Source organism: Sturnira hondurensis, unplaced genomic scaffold (assembly GCF_014824575.4).
Source record: "Sturnira hondurensis isolate 20B ecotype Veracruz unplaced genomic scaffold, ASM1482457v3 Scaffold0024152, whole genome shotgun sequence".
Taxonomy (NCBI): domain Eukaryota; kingdom Metazoa; phylum Chordata; class Mammalia; order Chiroptera; family Phyllostomidae; genus Sturnira; species Sturnira hondurensis.
This window is the reverse complement of record NW_028096783.1, coordinates 2,983,131-3,003,845: the sequence shown is the minus strand read 5'-3', so window position 1 is coordinate 3,003,845 and position 20,715 is coordinate 2,983,131. Positions and strand designations below refer to the sequence as shown.

The 20,715-nt window shown below is 42.8% G+C and overlaps 1 protein-coding gene across 2 annotated transcripts in view; it reads right to left on the bottom strand.

Annotated features, from left to right (window-relative positions):
* Positions 1-1,161: 1,161 nt before the first annotated feature.
* The window catches only part of OPCML (opioid binding protein/cell adhesion molecule like), a 1,111,876-nt gene continuing 1,092,322 nt past the window's right edge, over positions 1,162-20,715 (bottom strand). For both annotated transcript variants that reach the window (XM_037038227.1, XM_037038226.1), the window contains 4 exons: positions 20,569-20,706; positions 20,043-20,163; positions 19,437-19,588; positions 1,162-3,325 (listed from right to left, as the gene is read on the bottom strand). In XM_037038227.1, the coding sequence (XP_036894122.1) occupies positions 3,225-3,325; positions 19,437-19,588; positions 20,043-20,163; positions 20,569-20,706 (512 nt within the window). In that variant the 3' untranslated portion in view covers positions 1,162-3,224. The remainder of the gene's footprint in view (positions 3,326-19,436; positions 19,589-20,042; positions 20,164-20,568; positions 20,707-20,715) is intronic.

Sequence of the window (20,715 nt, the reverse complement as noted above, 5' to 3'; positions counted from 1 at the left end):
GGAAGTCCATATTAACTTTACTTTGGGAAGGGGAAGGTTTCAGGGTAGCTGCATTGCTGAATTCCTCTCTCCTGATAAGCACTATTGGTTTTCTTCCCATGGGAAACCCGTAAAGAGCTCTCCGTTGCTGAGGAACTTGTTTATTTTTTGCTCCTTTACCCTTAGCTCCACCCCCATTATAACACCTTGAAAAAAATTTCTCCAGCAGGCCTCATCCATAACCCCATATGTAAAGTTGAAAGAGCAGGTGGAAGTGTGGATATCGTCCTTAGTGAGCATTTACTGTTCTGTACTCTTCAAAATGCTGGGGAAGAGCTACTGTCATATAGAGTCATCCCCACCAAAGTAACCCGAACAACACAGAGGCTGGGGTACATCTGCTGTGAGGAAGAGCAATTTTCTTTCCCTGTGCCCACTTTCCTTGGGTCTTATTTATTTGGTTTTCTTTTTCACAGACAGATGAGGATTAGCTGTAGGTCCCCCCCCTGCCCCCCTGCCCCACAGAATGTGGCTGGAAGCGGCAACATCCAGAGGTGCTTCAATACTCAGTAAGAGAGGGCATGTGAGTTTCACAGTGGCCCTGAGACCAGCCTTGTTGTGTTCCAAAGGCGCTGCTGATCTTCCTGCCTCAGGGGGTGGGCCCCTTCATCTGGAGTGACTCTTACAGTGAAGGGCATTTACAGCTTGTCCGTTTCAAGATCCCTATTCTCCAGAATCACCAGCACCGCCCAGTGCCTCCACATTTATTTTACTCCAAAGTGGCACATTTGCTCTCAGTAGAACACTCCAATGACACATTTAACTCTCATACATTGTCTGACACCAACCCGATTCCAGGTGCTGAATGTGGTGACAGATACGAAACACTGGTGTCCGACTTTTAATTATGACTTGATGCCTGCTCATAATTGGCCCTGGAACTTGGAATTGATACCGTGCTTTTGGCCCATCATTTATGTTCCCAGATTCTGGCTCCTGGAGGCTCAATAGGAAATGCAGATGTCTGTTTACAGCTGGTAAATGTAATATTAATTTCACTTGCACCAGCTCTACCTCCCATGAAAGTACAGCTTTTAGTTTGCCAAGGTAGTGTGTGTGTATATATATATATATACACAAATATATATATATACACACACATGTGTATATATGTGTGTGTATATAGAGAGACTATATATAATCTCCATATACCTATTAATTATGTATTATTTTCCTGAAAGAGCTTTCCCACTGAGGGAGAGCAGGTCTGTGAGACAGTCTTTGTGGATGCTTCTTCCTCATCCTCTCGGTAGGTAAGTCCCTGCAGCACAGGTAAGGAGCAGCACAGCATTGTGTGGTTTCCAATGACCTTCCACTGGTTCACTGGTAGGTACCCTGCTGGCTGAATCCTTGTTGCCCCAGGAGATAATACAGAAACATCATATGCTGGGTCTGCTTTGAATATGGAGAAATGAAGACATTCTTTCCCCAGGCCAGTGGAGAAAAGCTGCATCAGAGAAAATGTGTGTCACTTATACTTTTCCCCTCCTTTTTGCAGTGTTGTGTTAATCAAGTGCTTGGAAATTAAGTCAGTTGCTCAAGTGCCCTCCTCAGCTCAGAAGAGCTTCCTGAAACAAATATCAGAGTTGTCAACACACCCACCACATAATTGGCTTCATCAGCTTTTTTACCGGGTAGTTTTCAAACAGATGAAGCCAAAACTGGAGCAGAGAGGAGACAATAGCTGAAGTCATTGCACTCAGACAGGTGGACTGACCTCTTTGCACTCCACAGACAGAAGTGTGTTTCTTCCTTTATGTTTTTGCTATAAAGAAAAGCCAGCCATGCAGGTAAATCCCATAGGTTCCTGACATACACTTTCTTGAAAGGCCGAGGGAAGCCTTAGTCCTTCAAGAGTGAAAAAGGGAAATACAGTACCTATCAAGGCTTCTCCAGGGTCAACCTGCTTCCTGAGAAGATGGTTTCGGAAACACAGTCTCTTCTGGGAATAGTGAGTGACTGGTCATTGGAATCCCACTTTGGTCCATCTGCTATCAGCATCTGCTTTGGGTGGATGGGCCACCACATTCCAAAGAGTCCGTGACATATTGCTTTCTATGTTGTTAGCCTGTGAGATCATTGGCTTTCACATGGGAAGTTGATAGGTAATTTTGAAGATGCCAATGTCTGTTGAAGGTAGAGGAGAAATGAGTACAATTGAATAGACACAATATGACTAGATATTAATATGGTGATGAATTGATAGTGAGTAGTGGGGAAAGAAATAGAAAGAAGTGTTAGATAATTACACTGATAGATTGATAAATAGAGTAAATAGATTGCTAGAGAGGAAGATGTGTGGGTAGATAATTGAATGGAGAGATGAATCAGACAACTGAGTAGATGGATAACTATATGATTTCTTTGATAGATAGCTTGATAAAACCTAAATATTCAGCCATCTATAAATCATTTTTTTGTAAGTTACACAGCATTTTTTGAAAACGAGAAATGCTATCCTCAAAATGCCTCCCCCCAAACCTGGTCATTTGACTTCTAAATTTTTAACGTTGGGTTGAATAAATATCCCCAAACCTGTAATAATCCCTGTAGCTGGTGATAAATGCAAATAGGGCAAGACTATATATGCATGTGTGTGTGTGAAACATACACACACATTGAGATAACTTCCCAGAAAGAAAGGATGTGAACCCTAATGTAATTAGATAATAATAAACATGGATAGAGGGATATATGTACATTATAATCAGGAAAATTGTCCAAAGCTTAAAAGACACAGATAATAGGACACTTGGATATAACTCTTGCTGTGCACTACATTACAAGTCAAGTTGTGTCTTCAGGGTGTTTATCATGAGGCACATTTTTTTGCCCAAATGGAGCTCATGTTTTGGTGTATGGGAGAGGAGAGGTCAGTGATGATGAGGAGGAGGAGGGAAGCAGAGGGGAGGGAAGGGCCAAGCTAGCAGGAACATATTCCACTTTTGGACACACCAATGAATGATTATCCTACACATGGTAGAACCCTGCCCACCCCTCCCCCAACCCCACTCATTTAAATGTGAAAAAATCAAACAAACAAAACCCCAAAATTAAAAAAAATTGAGAAGAATATCAGAAACAAAGAAACAAAAAGAAGCCCAAATTGGTTTGCCCTCCGCAGTGTAGATTAAAGTCTGTGATATGGAGAAGCAGACGTTGCTCAGAGAACCTATGGTTTCTTATCAAAACTTGATGAAGAAGTGGGCAAAGAGGGTCCCTGATAGCCAGAGACAAGCCAGCGCTCTAGAGGCCGAGTTTACACCATCAATGACTGCTCCAGGCCCTGTGTAGGGGAAAGAGAGACAGAGCCATTAGCATGCACCTAAAAGTATCAATGAGCAAATACACAGACATGCTTCTCTGTGAGCATTTCCCCACCTTTCACTCCCATCACTGACCCTTCTAAGTCTGGACAACTGGGAAGTGCCATGGGGAGTAAGTATTTAGAAACTCAAGTATTTGCCTCAAATGGGGAGGCAAATCAATGGGATGCCTTGACCACTGGAGCCTGCTCTGAATAATAGAAGTTAAAACACGAGGGTGGAGGAGGGAAATGATAGTCAGGCCAATGGTCTGCAGACAGGGCTAAATGGTATGGCAGGACCACACGGCCATTTCATAAGCAGTGCCTCTAATTGTGTCTGTCTGTGGAGCTAGCATCCTGGACGGATGAGAGTGGAAAGGATAGTCATTGGGGGCAGGAGAGGATCCAGAGTGGAGAGAAGCAGGCAGGGTTGGGGAAGTAACATTTTGTGAGCAGCAGTAGTGTTAGGTGTGGATGTGGCGGACTTCTCATCCTGTGTGACTTAGGTATTGTGGAGGTTCCTCCTGAAGTGGCTGAGGAAGAAAACTCAAGAGTTTTAAAGGTGATTCTTGGGTTTATCTCATCAGTCAGTGGTGCCCCTTCAAAAGGAACAAAAAAGACTCAGACTTTTAAGTCCAAACTGCCCCCTACTGATTCGGCCTGAAGGAGTTCTCCCTATACCTCTTTCTTTCCTCTTCTCTTCTTCTGGCCCTTTACACAGCCCTAGTGAGTCATTCACACTCCGCTGAATAAGACCATAGAATCACAAGTGCTGGTAGCCCTCTCCTTTCATCTGCTGTCCTTGAGAGGACAACCTATGTGAAGCGGGATTGCCCTAGACTGTTCAAACAGCCCCTGGCAGATGTGTCTGTGTCTAAGTCTATCTCTGGGCTCCTCCATTAACTTTACTTTGCAGCCATGAGAATTTAGGGCCTTAAGTAAGACTAGTAGCTAGCAGGCAGGGAGGAGTCCAGGCAAAACAAGAGCAAGTACAAGCCAAGGGATTAGAAGCCATCAAAACATAACCCTATAGGGCTTATGACAAACAGAAGGAGCTTCTGGAAGACAAGCATGCCTCTTCTACCTTTTCAAGCCAAGACTACACCGCCTTTTTAGAAGTAAATTGCCTTATTGGAAATGAGTGTGGCTGCTTTTAAAAAGCAAGATGGTGCAAGGTCTTCTCAGGCAGGACCCAATCATTTGGCTTATCGGCCTAATGGTGTGGATCTGTGTCCTGCCCAGGAAGGGACTGATGCTAACCTTTGCTTAGTAAACTCTAGAGTTTACTAGTTCTCTTGCTTCAGCAGTAAGCATTCAACTATTCCAACTTCAGGGATTTTAGCATGGATAACTTTAGCATGGAAGGATCCTCTGGTTTACAGTGTACATAATTCTCTTATTGACAAATAATTCATTTTTACATGATAGCTTGAGAGTCTGGCTCATGTTTCTCTGCACTTTTTTACAGAGTATTTATAGACAAGGGCAGGATAAAGGCTCTAGCTCAGTGCTACAATCTCTGTGGAGGCTCCATAAATATTTATGGAAAGTAGCCTGACTCTGGGGCTTCCATCAATTCAAACATATATCCTAAGGAACCACACTGGCCTATAAGACCTACTAAGTTGGAAAATGCCCAAGTTAAATTTCAAGGTAATTTTCTATATTGTCTTCTGAAAATGATGGATAATTCATATTTTTAAATAAGTTTATAAGAAAATGAGCAATGTAGATTTGTAAAACCCATATGTTTCTTTAAATGTCTAATCACTATGCTGTACACATGAAATTAATATAATACAATATTGAATGCCAGCTGTAATTAAAAAGAAAACAACCACACAAAACCTCAATGAGTAACAACCTTGTAGCTATTAGGATGGCTACTATTAAAAATGAAATAAAATCATAAGTGTTGAGGATATGAAGAAATGTGAACCCTTGTATACGTCAGCAAGAAGGTAAAATGGTGCAGCCACTATGATAAGTTCTCAAAAATTAAAAATAAAATAATCAGATAACTCAGTAACCCCACTTTGGGGAATATATCTCAAAGAATTTAGAGCAGGATGTCAGAGAGACAATTGCATACATATGTTCACAATGGCATTATTCACAATAGTCAAGAGGTAGGGAGAAAGCAAACCAGATGCCCATTGGCAGATATATACATTCTTAAAAATGTGTTACATATACACTGTGAAATATTGAAAAAGCAGGCAATTCTGTCACATACTACAACATGGATGAACCTTGAGGACATTATGCTAAGTAAGCAGTCACAAAGATGTGGCAGTTGCCACACATCGCTAGTGCTGATTGGGCAGGGTGTTTACAACCATAGGTCAGCTTCAGCTGAAAGTTCCAAAGAGGGGAAACCATGAAGGTGACTTAGTGGATACAGGACTCCTCAGTTTGCTTAGGATCATAATAACACATATTCATACTGTGCACTTCATACTTGTGACAAGTATGATTCTAAATGCTGAACACAGACTAGCTCATTTAATCTTTACAACACTGACTGAGGTACGTACCATTGACATTCCCATTATGTTAATGGGAAAACTGGAGAATAGAACGGTTAAGTACTTTTTGACTATGGTTATGCAACTTATACACCTAGAGAAGCATTAGAATTGAGTCCCTCTGTCTACAGAGTCTGTGCTCTTGATTATTACAACTCCAATTCCCCTCTCTGTGGAATTATCACCCATTCATGTTTTCCAAGGATCAGAGCATCCTGTGGTAAAAGGAGCAATGGACTTGGAATCTGGAGATCTAATTTCTCTGTGTGACTCTGCTGCTCCCTAGCTGAGTGACATCCTCTCTCTGGTCTTGGTTCTCCCATCTACAGAATGAAAGGAGGTTGGGTGGATAACCTCCTAGGCTCTTCTTCTATTTGCAGGCTGAGTGTAAGTGGAAACCCTGCAAGTGGTGTGAGAAGAGACAGCTGATGAGGAGCCAGATGGTCTTTTCCAGTTGATACAAAAGCATCGCCACTCTGGCTTTTTGCACCTCTGCATATCCCAATGTCTTGAGATAGCAACAGGCCACCAAACATTCCTAGACCACAAGGTTTTCTTTTCTGTGGCCTCATTTTCTACATAGCCTCAAGGTATAATGAATCCTGCTTTATAGTATGATATAATATGGCAATTTATAGCCAAAGTGCCTTTGGTCAATGAGATATGACTGAGTTATTCTGGCCAAGAAGTTAATCTAATCCAGCATGATGGAGATTAAAACTAGCATTGCTTTCCTCGTACAGCTCCTGGACACATTTGAGGTTTGGCAGCTGAGCAAAATGCCAGTGTAGTCAGAGATCGTGGGCTCTGTTAAGAGCAAGAAGAGAGTGGCTTACATCTGTGTTTCCACTCTTTAGGTTGGATGAGTGTGAGACCAAAGCCATCTGCAATGACCTGATTCTTTGATTGCATCTTTGCAGTAGCCCAGATGCCACTGGAAGTGGAAGAAAACACCTGGCTTGCAGCTGACCCAGAGGGCTTCCCTGTGTTCAGGCTGCTCACCAGATCAGGTGAATGTTTCCCTGTACTCTGACAGAGAAGTGGTGGACTGCTGCCACCTCACTATTCAGTGTGGCCCCATGACCACACAGGCTCACTTCTGGTTTTTAGGCTGGCGGGAGGCGTTTGCAAATGTTGGCTCACAGAGTCTGTTTTAGGGAGGATGTGACAATGAAGGAACTCTTCGCCCGAAATCAACACACATCCTCAGGTGTCATGTTGCGTCTTGTTTTCCTATAACATAATTCACTCAGATACTAGCTGCATGAACTTCTCTAGGCAGTTGGTACCCAAAATACTAGTTTTAATTTCAATAAACTGGGTGAGGAATTCAAATGGCATTTTCATTCGTGTTACTTTATTTATTTTTAAAATGGGAATAGGGAGAAAGGTAGTTCTTACCACAAAACCCAGAATCTTGATTTGAATGTGTGAGGCAAATTTTCAATTATGTGCTCTACCACAGAACACTAACCCCAAAATATAACTGGAGGAAGGACGAGGGTTCAAAAAAAAGGTGAGACTGGAGAGTAAGGAGCAGGGTCCATGGATGCATAGGTTGAACAAACACCTTCCAGGGTCTCTGGGAAAGGTTTTCTGTGCACCCATCTCTCCTTGGTCCCCTGGCCTTGCTGCCTTCCTTTTCTTGTGGCCCTAAACATCCTTTGGGGGAAAGTCACTGACCAATGCAAAGGGCAACGAATCCTGGCAACTTTGGAGTCAGACCAATTTGGGGTAAGATTCTGACTGGCTTTCCAGCTACATGATCTTAAAGTACTCTCAGTTTTGTTGTTGACAATGTGGGTAAAATATGGAATTTAAAGGACAGAAAAAGGATTTGAATGATTTGTATAGTGCCTGGTACAAAATAATCATGTGACCTGACACCTGATGCTCTGGTGGATTCCCACCTCCCCCCTTCCACTTCTTATTTGAGGCTCATATTGGCTTATTTTGATGTTTTCCAAATACATTATACCTGAGGTGAAGTTTTGGTAGGTGAGACAGTGAGGAGGTGGATAGGTGAAATGTGGAGGTTGGTGGTGAGAGAGGTCACTATTCAGGATGGCCCTAGGCGGGTGTGGGACACCAAGCAGAGTCAGTGGGAGAGGTCCAAAGCCAAGCTCTGTGGCGAGGGCCAAGGGCAGAGGATTAGTCTGTAAGGGAAATGGAAAGTCACCGCTGTTCCCTCAACAGGTATTTGTTGGGAGCCTGCCATGAGCCAAGCTCTGTTTTCAGAGAGAAAGGTAAACACCATCTCTGCCTTCACAAAGCTTGTATTCCAGTAGGACCTTGAATATTCTCTATTCTAGTCTAAGTCAATAAACAAACAAACTAAATAAACAATATATATTTAAACCCTCACAGACTCTGAGAAGAAAACATTTGGAACAAATAATCTAACGTCTCTTTTATCTCAGGAATATCCTTCCTAGTGGATACTATTTAAAAGATTGAGTCAAGGATTAGAGAGAACTGAGTTTCAATTCTGACTCTACTAGTCACTGCCCAGATGACTTTGGACAAGACAATAGACTACCCTGAAAGAGCCAATATTTTTTTTAATATATAAAATTGGGAGAGGATAGTTTTTTCTACCCTTGCAGAGTTACTCTGAGAATTAGTTCAGATGATGTATAAGGCTACTGAGTATAAATAAAGGATGAATAAACATTAAGGGAATTAGATCTAGAAGAATAATAATTTCTGATTCCTAAACTAACATCTTTCACGGGGATCATGCTTTAAATAAAGAGGTCCTGTGTGAGTATCTGCACCCCTATGTACATAGCAGTGTCCTTTGCAATGCCTAGGATCCAGAAACAGCTCAAGTGTCCATAAATTGCTGAGTCTATCCCAGCTTTTATCACTCATAAAAGTTGTGATACATTTACACAATGGAATACTGTGTAGCTATAAAAAAGAAGAAATTTCTACCCTTTGCAACAGTATGAATGGACCTGAAGATTATTATGCTAAGTGAAATAAGACAGAAGACAGTCCAAGAAAAACAAATATCATATGATCTCACTAATATGTAAAATCTAATGAATAAAATAAACTGATGAAAGAATAGAACTAGACACGTGGATACATGGGACAGGCCAACAGATCTTGGAAACAGGGTGTGAGGGGGATGGGTAAAGACAGGTGAAGAGATTAGCCAAAAAAAACATACATGCATAGCCCATGGACACAGACAATAGAGTGGTGAAGGTCAGGGGAGGAGGGCAGGGGTTGGGTTAAGGTGGGCAAAGGTGGGGAGGGAATGGGGGACATCTGTAGTAGTATCAACAGTTTTAAAAAAGAAACCCTGTGGAATACTAGGTTCTCAAAGATAATGTCAAACACCAGCTGAACAAACTTGGCTACAGGCAACAACAAGCAACCTGGCATCTCCTGGAAAGACCCGGGGTGGCAGCCAACCAGACATAAGAGCTTCCCAAGAAAGGCCACTTCTCTGGAGGACATGTGTTTGGAAGCCCAACTGTGGGCAAATGCCACATGTAAGGAATCTTTATTTATGGTTTACAATGATTCAATTCAGTCAGAATGGCTATTACAGGTATCAGGTTTAATTAAATACTTTGAGGGAATCAACTGAAAGTGAGAACATGTAATTATGCCCTTTTCCCATACTCTAGTCCCTCCACGTTCACCCGTTTCAATGCTAAATATGAAGTTCCCTACATGCCTGAAGATGATTGACTTGGAAAATAAAAGCTTAAATGATGTTGCAAAGCCACAAAACAAACTGTGAATGACAACACCAAGAAAACACCCTGGGGAGAGATATGCAGACAAAAATAAGTTAGTCCTCAGCATACAGGAAGGAGAGACAGAGAACCTTAGAAATGATCACAAGACCCATTTCAGAAGTTGGTGTGTGCACCCTGGGCCAGGGGGCAGGATGGCCACGAGAGAAACTCAGCAGGGGCAAGACAGATATATCACGATATAGTCCAACAAATAACTAAATAAAATACAGTCCACTTTGAAGAGGCTACTTATTTTGTAAAATTACATATACTGAACATTTGATTTTTAAAAAGCAAGTTTGCTTAACATAGAATGAACCTGCAGGTCTGACAATCTTGGAACTAAGAGTCTGCTGCTGTATTCAAGGGGTGGCTGATCACCCTCCAGAGGAGCAGGTGTCGAAAATCAAAGTACTCCAACTCAGCACAAAGCTCCCAGGAAATTACATAAGCTTCCTGATGAGATCCTGCCTTGCAAGATTCTGAAGCTTCAAATTTTAGTGTACATCACACTTAAGTGATGTAGGTATTGAAATATGTCACCATTTTTCCTTTCCATGATTGCAGTGAAAATATCACATGGTTCTGTAGCCATGGTAGACTGTATAGCTGTAATTCTACTAAAATAGCAGGTGGTAGGGTGATCACATAAAACAGAAAATAAAAAAAAAATCCCACAGGCAAGTTGAACTTGGTGGTAGCACAGTGAGATCAATGAAGTATCTGAAGACTAAGAAGATACAGTTTGGTTTTGAAATTTGGATTCGTTTTACAAGTATGAATATGAATTATGTGACCTCCCTAATGAGAAACCAAAAGGATAATGATGTTCTTGGTGATTAAAAGAGGAGCAAGGAAATCTAATTAGAGGATGTATGCGTTACACTTGTTGATGAAACATAAACCTATTTTCAGCAGTACTGCTGATGAAGGCGCCTCATTCCCCTTCAAAGGGAACTTTTCCTCCATTGTCTGTAATTACAGTGCAGAACACAGCACTGTGTTGTTTCACAAGGAAGATGAGCGGGGCTTTGCAGAGCGAAAGAGACCAGGGGATAAAGCCACACACAAAGGCAGCCATCTTTGTTTTGTTCTCTTTAACACTCCCTGTTTTGTGCTACCCACAAAGACACAAGTTTAAGTTAGTGTCAAAAGTTAATTCAAATCTGTCAGCTCATCACAAACCTGAAAGAGACAAGACTTCAGTCTGTGCTAAACCATAAGCTCTTGTGTGTGTGCTGACATCAGCACACCCTGAATGCTCAGTGTTAAATTTTAAATGCTTAGGCTAATAGCCAGATGTCAATGATTCAGATGGAGGAGGGGGTGGGGTGTGAGGGAACAACGAGGAACCTCATCAGAAATGAAATGTGAAATGTCGGCATATTTCTTGCAATAAGTTGACATTTTGCAGGTTTGGGAAAATACAAATGATTACACTGCTGTCATCAGCCAAAAGCAATGGTATTTCTCTCTGACTCATCCCCTCCCACCTGGATTTAAATTGTGGATTTGGAAAATAAAAATCACATACATTATCAGCAGGAAGTGGACAAATATACACAGCTTTTGATGTCTCTGCAAGAAGAAATCATTTGATGAACATCTTTTTAAACAGCGAATTGGAATGTGTGATATGGTCTCGCTCACAAGAAAGACCCACAGGGGGGAAAACAACCCTAAATTTTAAATTAGAGCTAGGAGGCTGGAATGCAAGAGACAGTGTCACAGAAACAATGATTTGGCTGCCCTGGGGGAGAAGACTACAAATCCTTGGAGTATTTGTTTTTTTTTCTGGTTAATGAAGAGTTTCGTACTGTACGGGGGCAGTATATAACTGATGCCCCATTGACTGGAAGACGTATGTATTAAGTCGGCAAATGTTTACTGGGTTATAACCATTACATAATACAGTGCTACATCCTTTATGTGCAGAGACAAAAATACAAACAAAATATCAGCCTAAGGGTAAATAAACAGGAGAAACCCATAGGTGAGTGAATGATTCTTCAGTGGGGTTCAGAAATGTGTTATAAACAGGGCAACACTAAGTAGAACCTTAAAAGATAAGTCTGAGTTTATTAGGTAGCAAAGAGGGCAAAAGCTTCCCATCTGTGACCACACAACACACTGGAAAAATAATACATATGTGGGTTAGAAAGAGACAAGGGCTTGAGACCAGGCAGGCCTGGTGTGGCCACTTCCTTTTGTGGTAGAATTCCAATCAGTGGGAATTCAGTCACACCACTTAAAATGCTCTGAGCTCCAGACTTTTCTGTGATGTGCCAGTGATAAGAGTACCTACCTGAAAGGGCTGGTTCTCAGCTGTCTAAAAGTATGTCTGGTTGACATTTAATAGTTAGTAACTTTTTCATGCCTCCGGCACAGCACTTGTTATATTCTATTATTCTATTGTCATTGTCTATATACTTGTTTGTTTCTCTTTGTACCTCAATCTGAATGGCTAGGTGGATGAGAAGAGGCCCAGCAGCATGATAAATTCTTAAGTGTGTCATGGATCTCGTGTTGTGAAGCACAGGGTGGTCTAGCCCGATGGGAGCACAGAGGCAGCAGGGGAACCATAAGCTGTAAGGGTAGGTGGATCCCAGGGCAAGAATAGCCCTCTAGGCCATGCTTTCTGGAAGGTAGTTTTCAACACGGTGTGAATAGCTTCATTCTGAGTTTTGAAAAGTTTACTTGTCCCTGCAGTGGCAGATTGGAGAGGGATGACCGAAGGCAAGGGGACAAGTAAGAGAAATTATAATTGTTCAGGGCAGGAACGTGCCACTGAATAAGTGAGAATAGAATGGAGAATGGGAAGTCCAGGGGAAGGACAGTGCCCTGCTTGCTAGAACTCATTGGCTAATAGGTGTACAGGGTGACAAGGAAGTCAAAATATCTGTTGAGATTCTGGTAAGAGTGTACAGATGGAAAGAATAAGTGTACATTCAAGGATGCATGAGGCCTAGAAGAGGAAGCTTGAGGTTGAGTTGCCATGGAATGTTTGTGCAGGTGAGGAGGGTGGTGTGTGCTCAGACTTATGGAGAACACTGAAGATGCAGATTTTGGAGCTATCCAACTGTCGCACAGAGGCTATCCATCTTCTGTGTGTCCAAGATCTCCTTGGAGAGCTTGCTTAAAAAGCACATTCTCACACCTTCCCTGGAGATTTTGATATACTAGACCTGGACAAGGCCCATGAATCTGCATTTTAAAGCACGTGAGAGGGCCCTGGCTGGTGTAGCTCAGTGGATTGAGCACAGACCTGCGAACCACACGATCAAGGTTCGATTCCCATTCAGGGCACATTGCCTGGGTTGCAGGCCAGTTCCCAGCAGGGGGCTCACAAGAGGCAACCATACATTGATATTTCTCTCCTCCTCTCCTTTCCTTCCCCTCTAAAGATAAATAAATAAAATCTAAAAAATAAAAAATAAAATAAAATCTTAAAATAAAAAAAATAAAGCACCTGGGAGGAGTGTAATGCAGGTTAAGATGTTACCCTGTAAGGTGCTGGAAGACATGGAGGCCCCCTTCTTCTCTCACTGTAATACTGTGTGTGAGTGGACCTATGAGGCAGGGAGTGAAGTGGCTAGAATCAGACTAAGATACTGGGAAGAAGTAAGCCAACCCCTGACCATATCACAGAAGCCAGAAGTGGGATGTTGGGGGCCAATGGGAGGTCTGAAGCTGAGATGGGGTTGGGGATTAGGAGGGAGTAGAGTGTGGTGGGCTGAGGTGCAAAAGGTGCTGACAGGAAATGGAGACTGCTTACAAGGAGCTTCCTTCTTGAAGGTTTGGGGGCAAAGGGAAGAGGCAGTAGAAGGTAGTTCATGGACAGCATGCTCAAGGGGGTCCTCAGACTCCTCGGGTACCACCTGAGGCCACATAGGGACAGGTGTGCTTGTTTGGAGGTCATGTTGGGATGGAGGCAGGAGTGTGTCAGGGTGAAGGTGGGAGGTATAAAGGTACCTTTGCCACAAGTACCAATGGGGTTCACTGGGGTGGGGGGGTCAGCCACACATGTACATTTATTCTGGAGGAATGGCCATTAGCAAAGGAAAATATAGATTTTGTCCTCACAGTTTCCAGGGATTGTTGAGGTAAGCTGTAGTTTTTCTGCTCTGAGTGGCTGAAGCTTTGCCCGAGGAAAGGATTCAGAGCCCAGATGTTGCCTTAACTGGATCATTTTGCCATTTTCATTTGCAATGACAAGATTGCTGTGAGCTATCCCTATTCCTGATACTTAACTCTCAACATCACTAATTTATATTACTGTGATTTCACAGATAAAATGGAAGAAATCCATTTTTCTTTCTGCAGCATGCCCCCTCCTTTCTGGCAGTGTTTGCATCCCCTGCCCCTCTCCCTGTTACTTCTATTAATCCGAGCATTTATATGGCTGACTAAGCTCACCACAGTGCCCAATGGCATTAGGTTCAGAATCTTCCCTCTCTGCACTCTAAGGACAGTGGGGTGGGGTCTCTTGCTCAAGACCCATTGGAGGCAACATGAATTGGCCAGCTGAGGGGAAGTGAATGACTTGGGAGTGGGGCAGAGCAGAGTGGTGGCCAGCAACCTGAGCCTGGGCACTGCCCTGCTGCCTGCAGGCTGACACACTTCCAGGGGTTAGGGCTCCCAGTGGGCCTTCAAACAGCTGCATTCACTCCATAAAGCATCTATATACTTAGACCCAGCCTCTCTGATACAGGGAACTTGTCACCATTCCTAAGGTTAGGGATGATAAATTTGGAAATATGTTGCTTACCCTTTATTCCCGCTGTTTTTTCAATTCAGAACAGAGCATTAGAAAGCTGAAAGTAAGCTGAGCATCTATCTTGTTCTGTTCTTATATATATTTTTTTGTTCTTGATTTTTAATTGAATATATTGGTGTGACATTGGCCAATAAAATTACACAGGTTTCAGGTGTACCATTCCACATCATCTATATACTGCATTGTGTGTTCATCACCCCAAGTCAAGTCCTCTTCCATCTGCATTTGTGGGCAACCATGGAAAGGGGGAGTCATAGGTTGGTTGTAGCACAGTGGGGACTAGAACCCAGTTTCCCTTGTTCCTAGTACTGGTTTCTTGTCTATATTCTTCTGCCTTTTCAGATCTTGCAATTACCAGGGCAGAGCCTAAAATGCCACTTTAAGTTGGCACATTGCCTGTATGAACTGTCTGGTCTTCTGGCTTTTGAAGGCATGGTAGCTGGTGTTCAAGAAACAAACCTTTCATGTCAATGCCAAACACCATTTCATCTTTGAGCATCTCCCACCTACCTATGTTGCCTCTTGCAGTTTACCTAATCACTCCCGGTTTCAATCCACTCACCAACCCATTGCTTCTATTGTCTTTGTCTTCTGTGTGTTTGAAATTGCTTCTGTTCTGTTTTTCTTTGTTCTTTGCATGTAGGTAGGAATGTATATGAAAGATGTGTTTGTGTAAGAGGTCTGTTATGAGTGTGGGTTGCTATGGATGCTCAGTGCAGAATCAAAAGGGCCTCCAAACAAGAAACGTACAGTCTTTGAGGGCAACCACGCATGCATGCTTGCGAATGTGGTGTGTGTGTGTTATGTGTTTAGGAGGTATGTGTTTATGGGTTGCATATGTAAAAATTTCCCTTAAAAACAATAGGTTTATGTTTAGGCAGAGGAGGGGAGATGTTAGTATGAGAAAAGGGTCCAAGAAGGCTTATTGTTAATATGGGGTTCCATCTAGAATGCCATACACCAAGATCTATGATGGACTACCCAGTATTGTGAATTGTAAAGGAATAGTGGAAACAACTGAGACACTGGAACCAGAATGCATGGGCTAAATTCTGTCTCAAGTGCTTATAAGCCAGTGTGAGCTCAATAATCTGCCTAACCTCTCAAATTCCTCCTCTGTAAAATTTGGATAAATATAGTACTTCCTCCCTAGAGTCATTACATCAGAAAACAAGTAGAACACTTCGTCCACTGGCCCCACAGGCAGTAACGGTTAGTGAGACTAGAGAGAGCATTCACAGATATTGGAAAGGGTTTGCCAAGTGGATAATATCACTTTAATCTAGTGCTGAAGCTATTGCCACTCAAGTGTAGTATCAGGGATTAGTCTTTGTAGATGGTGGAGAACATCTTATTCAAATGTTTTCACTTGAATGATAGGTGAAAAACCCAGTGCACACCGAGATTGACTTTCCCAAAGCCACTCAGAGTGAGCAGCAGAATCTAGCTTCAAAGAGGCTCTGAGACTCATAGGCCCTGTTCTATTCTGTCACATTTTATTCCTGACAGCTGAAATTCTGTCCCTGGTATCACCAACACAACCCCTGATCTCCACATATATTCATTCATTCATTCATTCATTCACTGAAAATTTCCTGACTGGCTACTGTGTTATGTTTTAAGGATCAAACCAGACAAAGTCCCTATGTTTGTGATACACATAAGCTGAAGGAGAAAAAGGTCTTTGATAAAAAAACACACTAAACAAATGAAACAAAAATAGCATTGCAACTAGAAAGTGAAGTCTACAGAGAAAAGGCATCATCTGTTGTGTCACTCCTGCACCCTCCTCCTCAGAACAGCCCACTCAGCGCTGGTCCTGATGAATGTTTGTTGAATAAATGCTAGAGTTTGCATGGTGTGGAGTGCAGCATTTAGAAGTGTTATGCAAGAGGGTGTATAGTGGGGGGACTGACCTATTCTTAGAGATCAGGGGAGGCTTTCTTAGGAAGGGACACTGAACAGTGCATGGACACTAAATGGTTGAATCGAAGCAGGGTGAGTTATGTGGATTGATGGTGCTGCAGTGAAAACAGATGGGAGACTCTGGAAGAAAGGCAAGGACAAGTCCAGCGGAGTGATAATTCTGGCAGCCACGAGGGAAGCAGTGGTAAGATGGGCCATCTCACGGAAAGCTTTACCTGTGTTAATTATAGTACCTTGTATTTATGTCTTCTGTTTGTCATACCTCTGGGATGAACATCTTATTACTGACAATTCACAATGACAGTCAGCAGGCCAGGAAGCTGTATCCCAGCTTCAGCTGAGTAAACTGAGGTCTGTAGTCTTTGAGAGTTGTCAAAGCCACACATCTAAGCAGAGTGCTTATGGAAATATATATAAATGTATTTATATATAACCTTATTTAGTACTGTCACTAGCCTTTTAAGGCAGGTATTAATATCCCAATAGCATACATGGGGAAAGTAGGGCTCAGCAAAGTTAACTAGTTGGCATGTGGCCAGCCAAATTGGGAAATAAAGCTACGTCTTTCCTGTGGACTGAATTGTGTCCCCCTAATTTATATGTTGAAGACCTAACTCCCCACTGTGTGTTTAGAGATGAAGACTAAAATAAAATTATTAAAGTTGAATAATGTGATAAGGGTAGAGCTCTGATTCAATAGAATCAGTGTCCTAATAAGACACCACAAAGTAATCTCTCTCTCCCTCCCTCTTCCCCTTTCTCCTTTTCCTTTTCTCTCCCATTCTCCCTCTGCCACCCTTCTCCCCCTTTCTCCCTCTCTTCCTCTCTCTCTATTTCCAGCTCCATCCATAACTTTCTATCTCTCTCTCCCCACAGATGCAGAGGAAAGGCACAAGAGAACAAAGTGGCCATCTACAGGCCAGGAAGAGAGTCCTCATCAAAAAGGTAATAGATCTTCCTGACTTGACCTTGGACTGCTGGTCTCCAAACTCCGAGAAAATAAATTTCTGTTGTTTAAGGCACTGGCCTATGGTATTTTTTGTGGCAGCCTTAGCACACATACCTGCTATTGTCATCTGCTCTGACACACCTGTTTTCTTAGTTAATGATAAAGAAGGAATAAACCTGGATCATCTAGTCATCAGTCCTAGGTTTCTTCAGTTGCCACATTTCCTGCCACCGATGACCCCACCAACTGATGGGGTGATAGCAGGGTAAGTGGCTGAGCAGCATGCCAAACCCATGCTTTCCTTTTGGTTTTATCAAGACCCAGGAATGGACAGTCATAGACATTGAGGTGTGGGCAGAACTATAGACTGTGATTGTGCTAGAAGTGACATGTACATAGCTGCTTCCAGGTTTGGGAAATTAAAGAGTTACCACTTTTTACACGACTAAGAGTGATCATAGAAAAGTAGGGCTGCAAGACTTCTACCTCTGGAAGCATAGCTGAGCACCGCCTGCTGCTTCATCTCCATGTGTGAGTGTGTGCATATGTCTCAGCCTAGTTATCCTCTGGGCGAACACTGTGGTATCTGATGAAGGGCCCAGTTCTGAGGCTCAGCCAGTGTCTACTCATTAGCTGTGTGTACATCAGTGCTACTTAACCTCTTTGGTCCCCCTTTTGACTCATCTATAAAATGGGGTTAATAGCCTGTCTTACACAGCACTAACATGCTGTCTAGAAATCAGTACATATTATTATTACTATTAATGACTCCAAGTGCTTATACATTAAAATGAAGACTCTAGAATTAACTCTTCAGCACTCTTTTCCTTGGGCTGAAAGTATAAAACATGGTGGCTTCCCCATGGAGACAATACCTGACCCTGGGCTGGGCTCCTCTTGGTACTGCTATGTACAGAAATAGCAAAGTGTTCATCCTTTTAAAGGCCACCAAGTAGAAGTGTATTGTTTGGGGAAAAATCATTCCGCTGAAGCATATAATGGTATTTCACATGTGTGCATGTAAAAGCCATCATATTCTATATGCTTGCTACTTAAATGGTACAAACCGAATCCCTGACGTCTATCTACTAAGGAGAAATCAATCAGGGAGGTGGAGCAGGCGGGCCTATCTTTGAAGTAGGCTCAAAGTCAAAAGCATAGGCATTCAGGCAGGCAGAGGAAGCAAGGAACATGCTGTACCCACCTGCCACTGCTGATGAGGGGCTTATTTCTAAGACACACACAGCACAATGCACACACAATGCAGAGAGAAAACAAAAGACATAGATCACACATTTCAGATGGTTGGTGGACATAGTTTAGTTCATGTCAATGCCAAAAGCTTGTTCAGGCTCTGATGTGCACGTGGGAAAATGAATACCTTTTCATTCTACTCACCAGATGCTTCCCTCGAACCGAATCTCAGCAAGTAAACAAATACATACACACAAGAAATCTCACAACAAGCCAACCCCAGTCCATGGTACAATGTTGCACAAGGAGATGGACACAGCAGGATGGGAAGTTTTAGTGAGAGAAGGATAAGGGCTTCCAAGGGAGGCCACCATGGCTCTGTTGTCTCCACCCACACAGGAGAGAAAGACCTCCAGAGAAGCCTTTGACGCTCTAGCTGGGGACAGAACAGCCCTCTTGGTGGGGACTTAGAGGACTGCTCCAGTCATTCCAATGAATGAGTGCGTGACATGGCATCAACATGAGAATCATGATGGCATCAGTTGACTTGGTTTAAAACTACAAATATAACCTTCCAGAATCATAGACTCTTGCTGTAGAAATTTTCTGAAAATTATGTCTATTTTACCTACCATATCTCTGCATACTACTACAATTGAACTGTCCATGGTTCTATTTTCTTTACGGCAAACAACCTTCAACTTGGTTCAGATTTTGGTTTACTCCTTTTGCAAGGTGCAAACCTTGCCTTTCAGTGGACCAGGGGAGATAAATTACCTTGTAAACACCATGGTATCACATGCTAGGAGAATGACAGGGAGAAGCATTTTGTGCCTAAGTGTGGTGGGCTGAGCAGCATGGATGAACACAGGCCAAGCAGATCATGCCTTCCTCCCTCTTGAGTCCCTCAAGCCCCTCACATGGCTGAGCCCACTGCATCCAGGCTTCCTGCACTCACCATACAGTGTGATGCTGGCATTGGTGTTCCCAAGCTTGTTTGTGGCCACACAAGTGTAGTTCCCATAATCCTTTTCTGAAACATTGAAGAAAGTCAGAGTGGATATGCGCCCTTTATTTTCAATCCTCACGCCGTCCAGGCCAGTCGCTAGCCTGCAACAGAGAAGGCAGTGCTGGTCTGGTTTGCATACACAGTGAAACAGTGGACAGGAGGCGCTGGGAGAACTTCAATGTAGCTTAATCTTCACAGAAACACCTCCCTCTGGCCAACCCTGTTCCTATAATTCAAACCATAAAAACTACACCTTCCATCAGGAGGCAAAAGGAAAGGATGCTCACGTTCCAAAGGCTACATTCACTAGCTTGTGCCATGAGTACGACTAATCTCTGATTCTGAAAAAAGGTAAATACACTTTTCCCATTTCCTAGCTTCTTCCATTTGTTTTTTGTTCCCATTTCTCGTTATAAAAGCCTACTGTTATAAAGAAGGCTGTAATGCATTTTGGTTTTCCCACATCTTTCTCCTTTACTTTATCATTCTCCCTCCTTGTGGGAAATGATCCATCAGCTCTGCTTCAGGCATCCCCCATTTCCATTTTCGAGGTACCTGGTATCTTCTTTGAACCACTGGAATTCAGCCGTAGGCACAGCAGAAGCTTCACAGCTCAAGATGCCCTTCTGACCAACCGAGACACCAGTGTTCTTGGCTTTTGAGATGTAGGGAGGGTCTGTGGGAGGAATAGGCAAAGTGATTCCTTGAAAAAGATGAAAGGCACATTCAGCCACCTGCAGTGAAAATGGAGTTCTTATGACACCCTACCTTGTCAGCAACATAACCATCTATTTAAAAAAAAATCTTGCTTGAAGATACTGCATTTACCCCAATGTCTTCTTTAGGACTTCAAACCAATCCAAAGCTAACAATTCTCCCCATTAGCTAAAGGCTGTGACAGTCACAGGAAGACACTGGGCAAATGGCAATGGAGACAGAGATGGGGCACAACAATCTGATCAAGTGTCTTCCTGTGGGAAACAACTTGGGTCCATCAGGAAATGGCATTGCCATTACCAGCTTGTTTCCTTAATCCCTATTCCATCTCCCCCTGGAATGCCCTGATGGTGGGCCAACTCACAGTTTACAGTGATTTTGACTTTCCGCACATCAGGTGCAGCAACATCATTCAAGGCGCTGCATTCATACTCCCCAGACTGGTCACGTTTGATGTTGGAGATTTCCAGGTATTCATCCTCACTCACAAAGCCCTGGCCTTCTGGGAGAA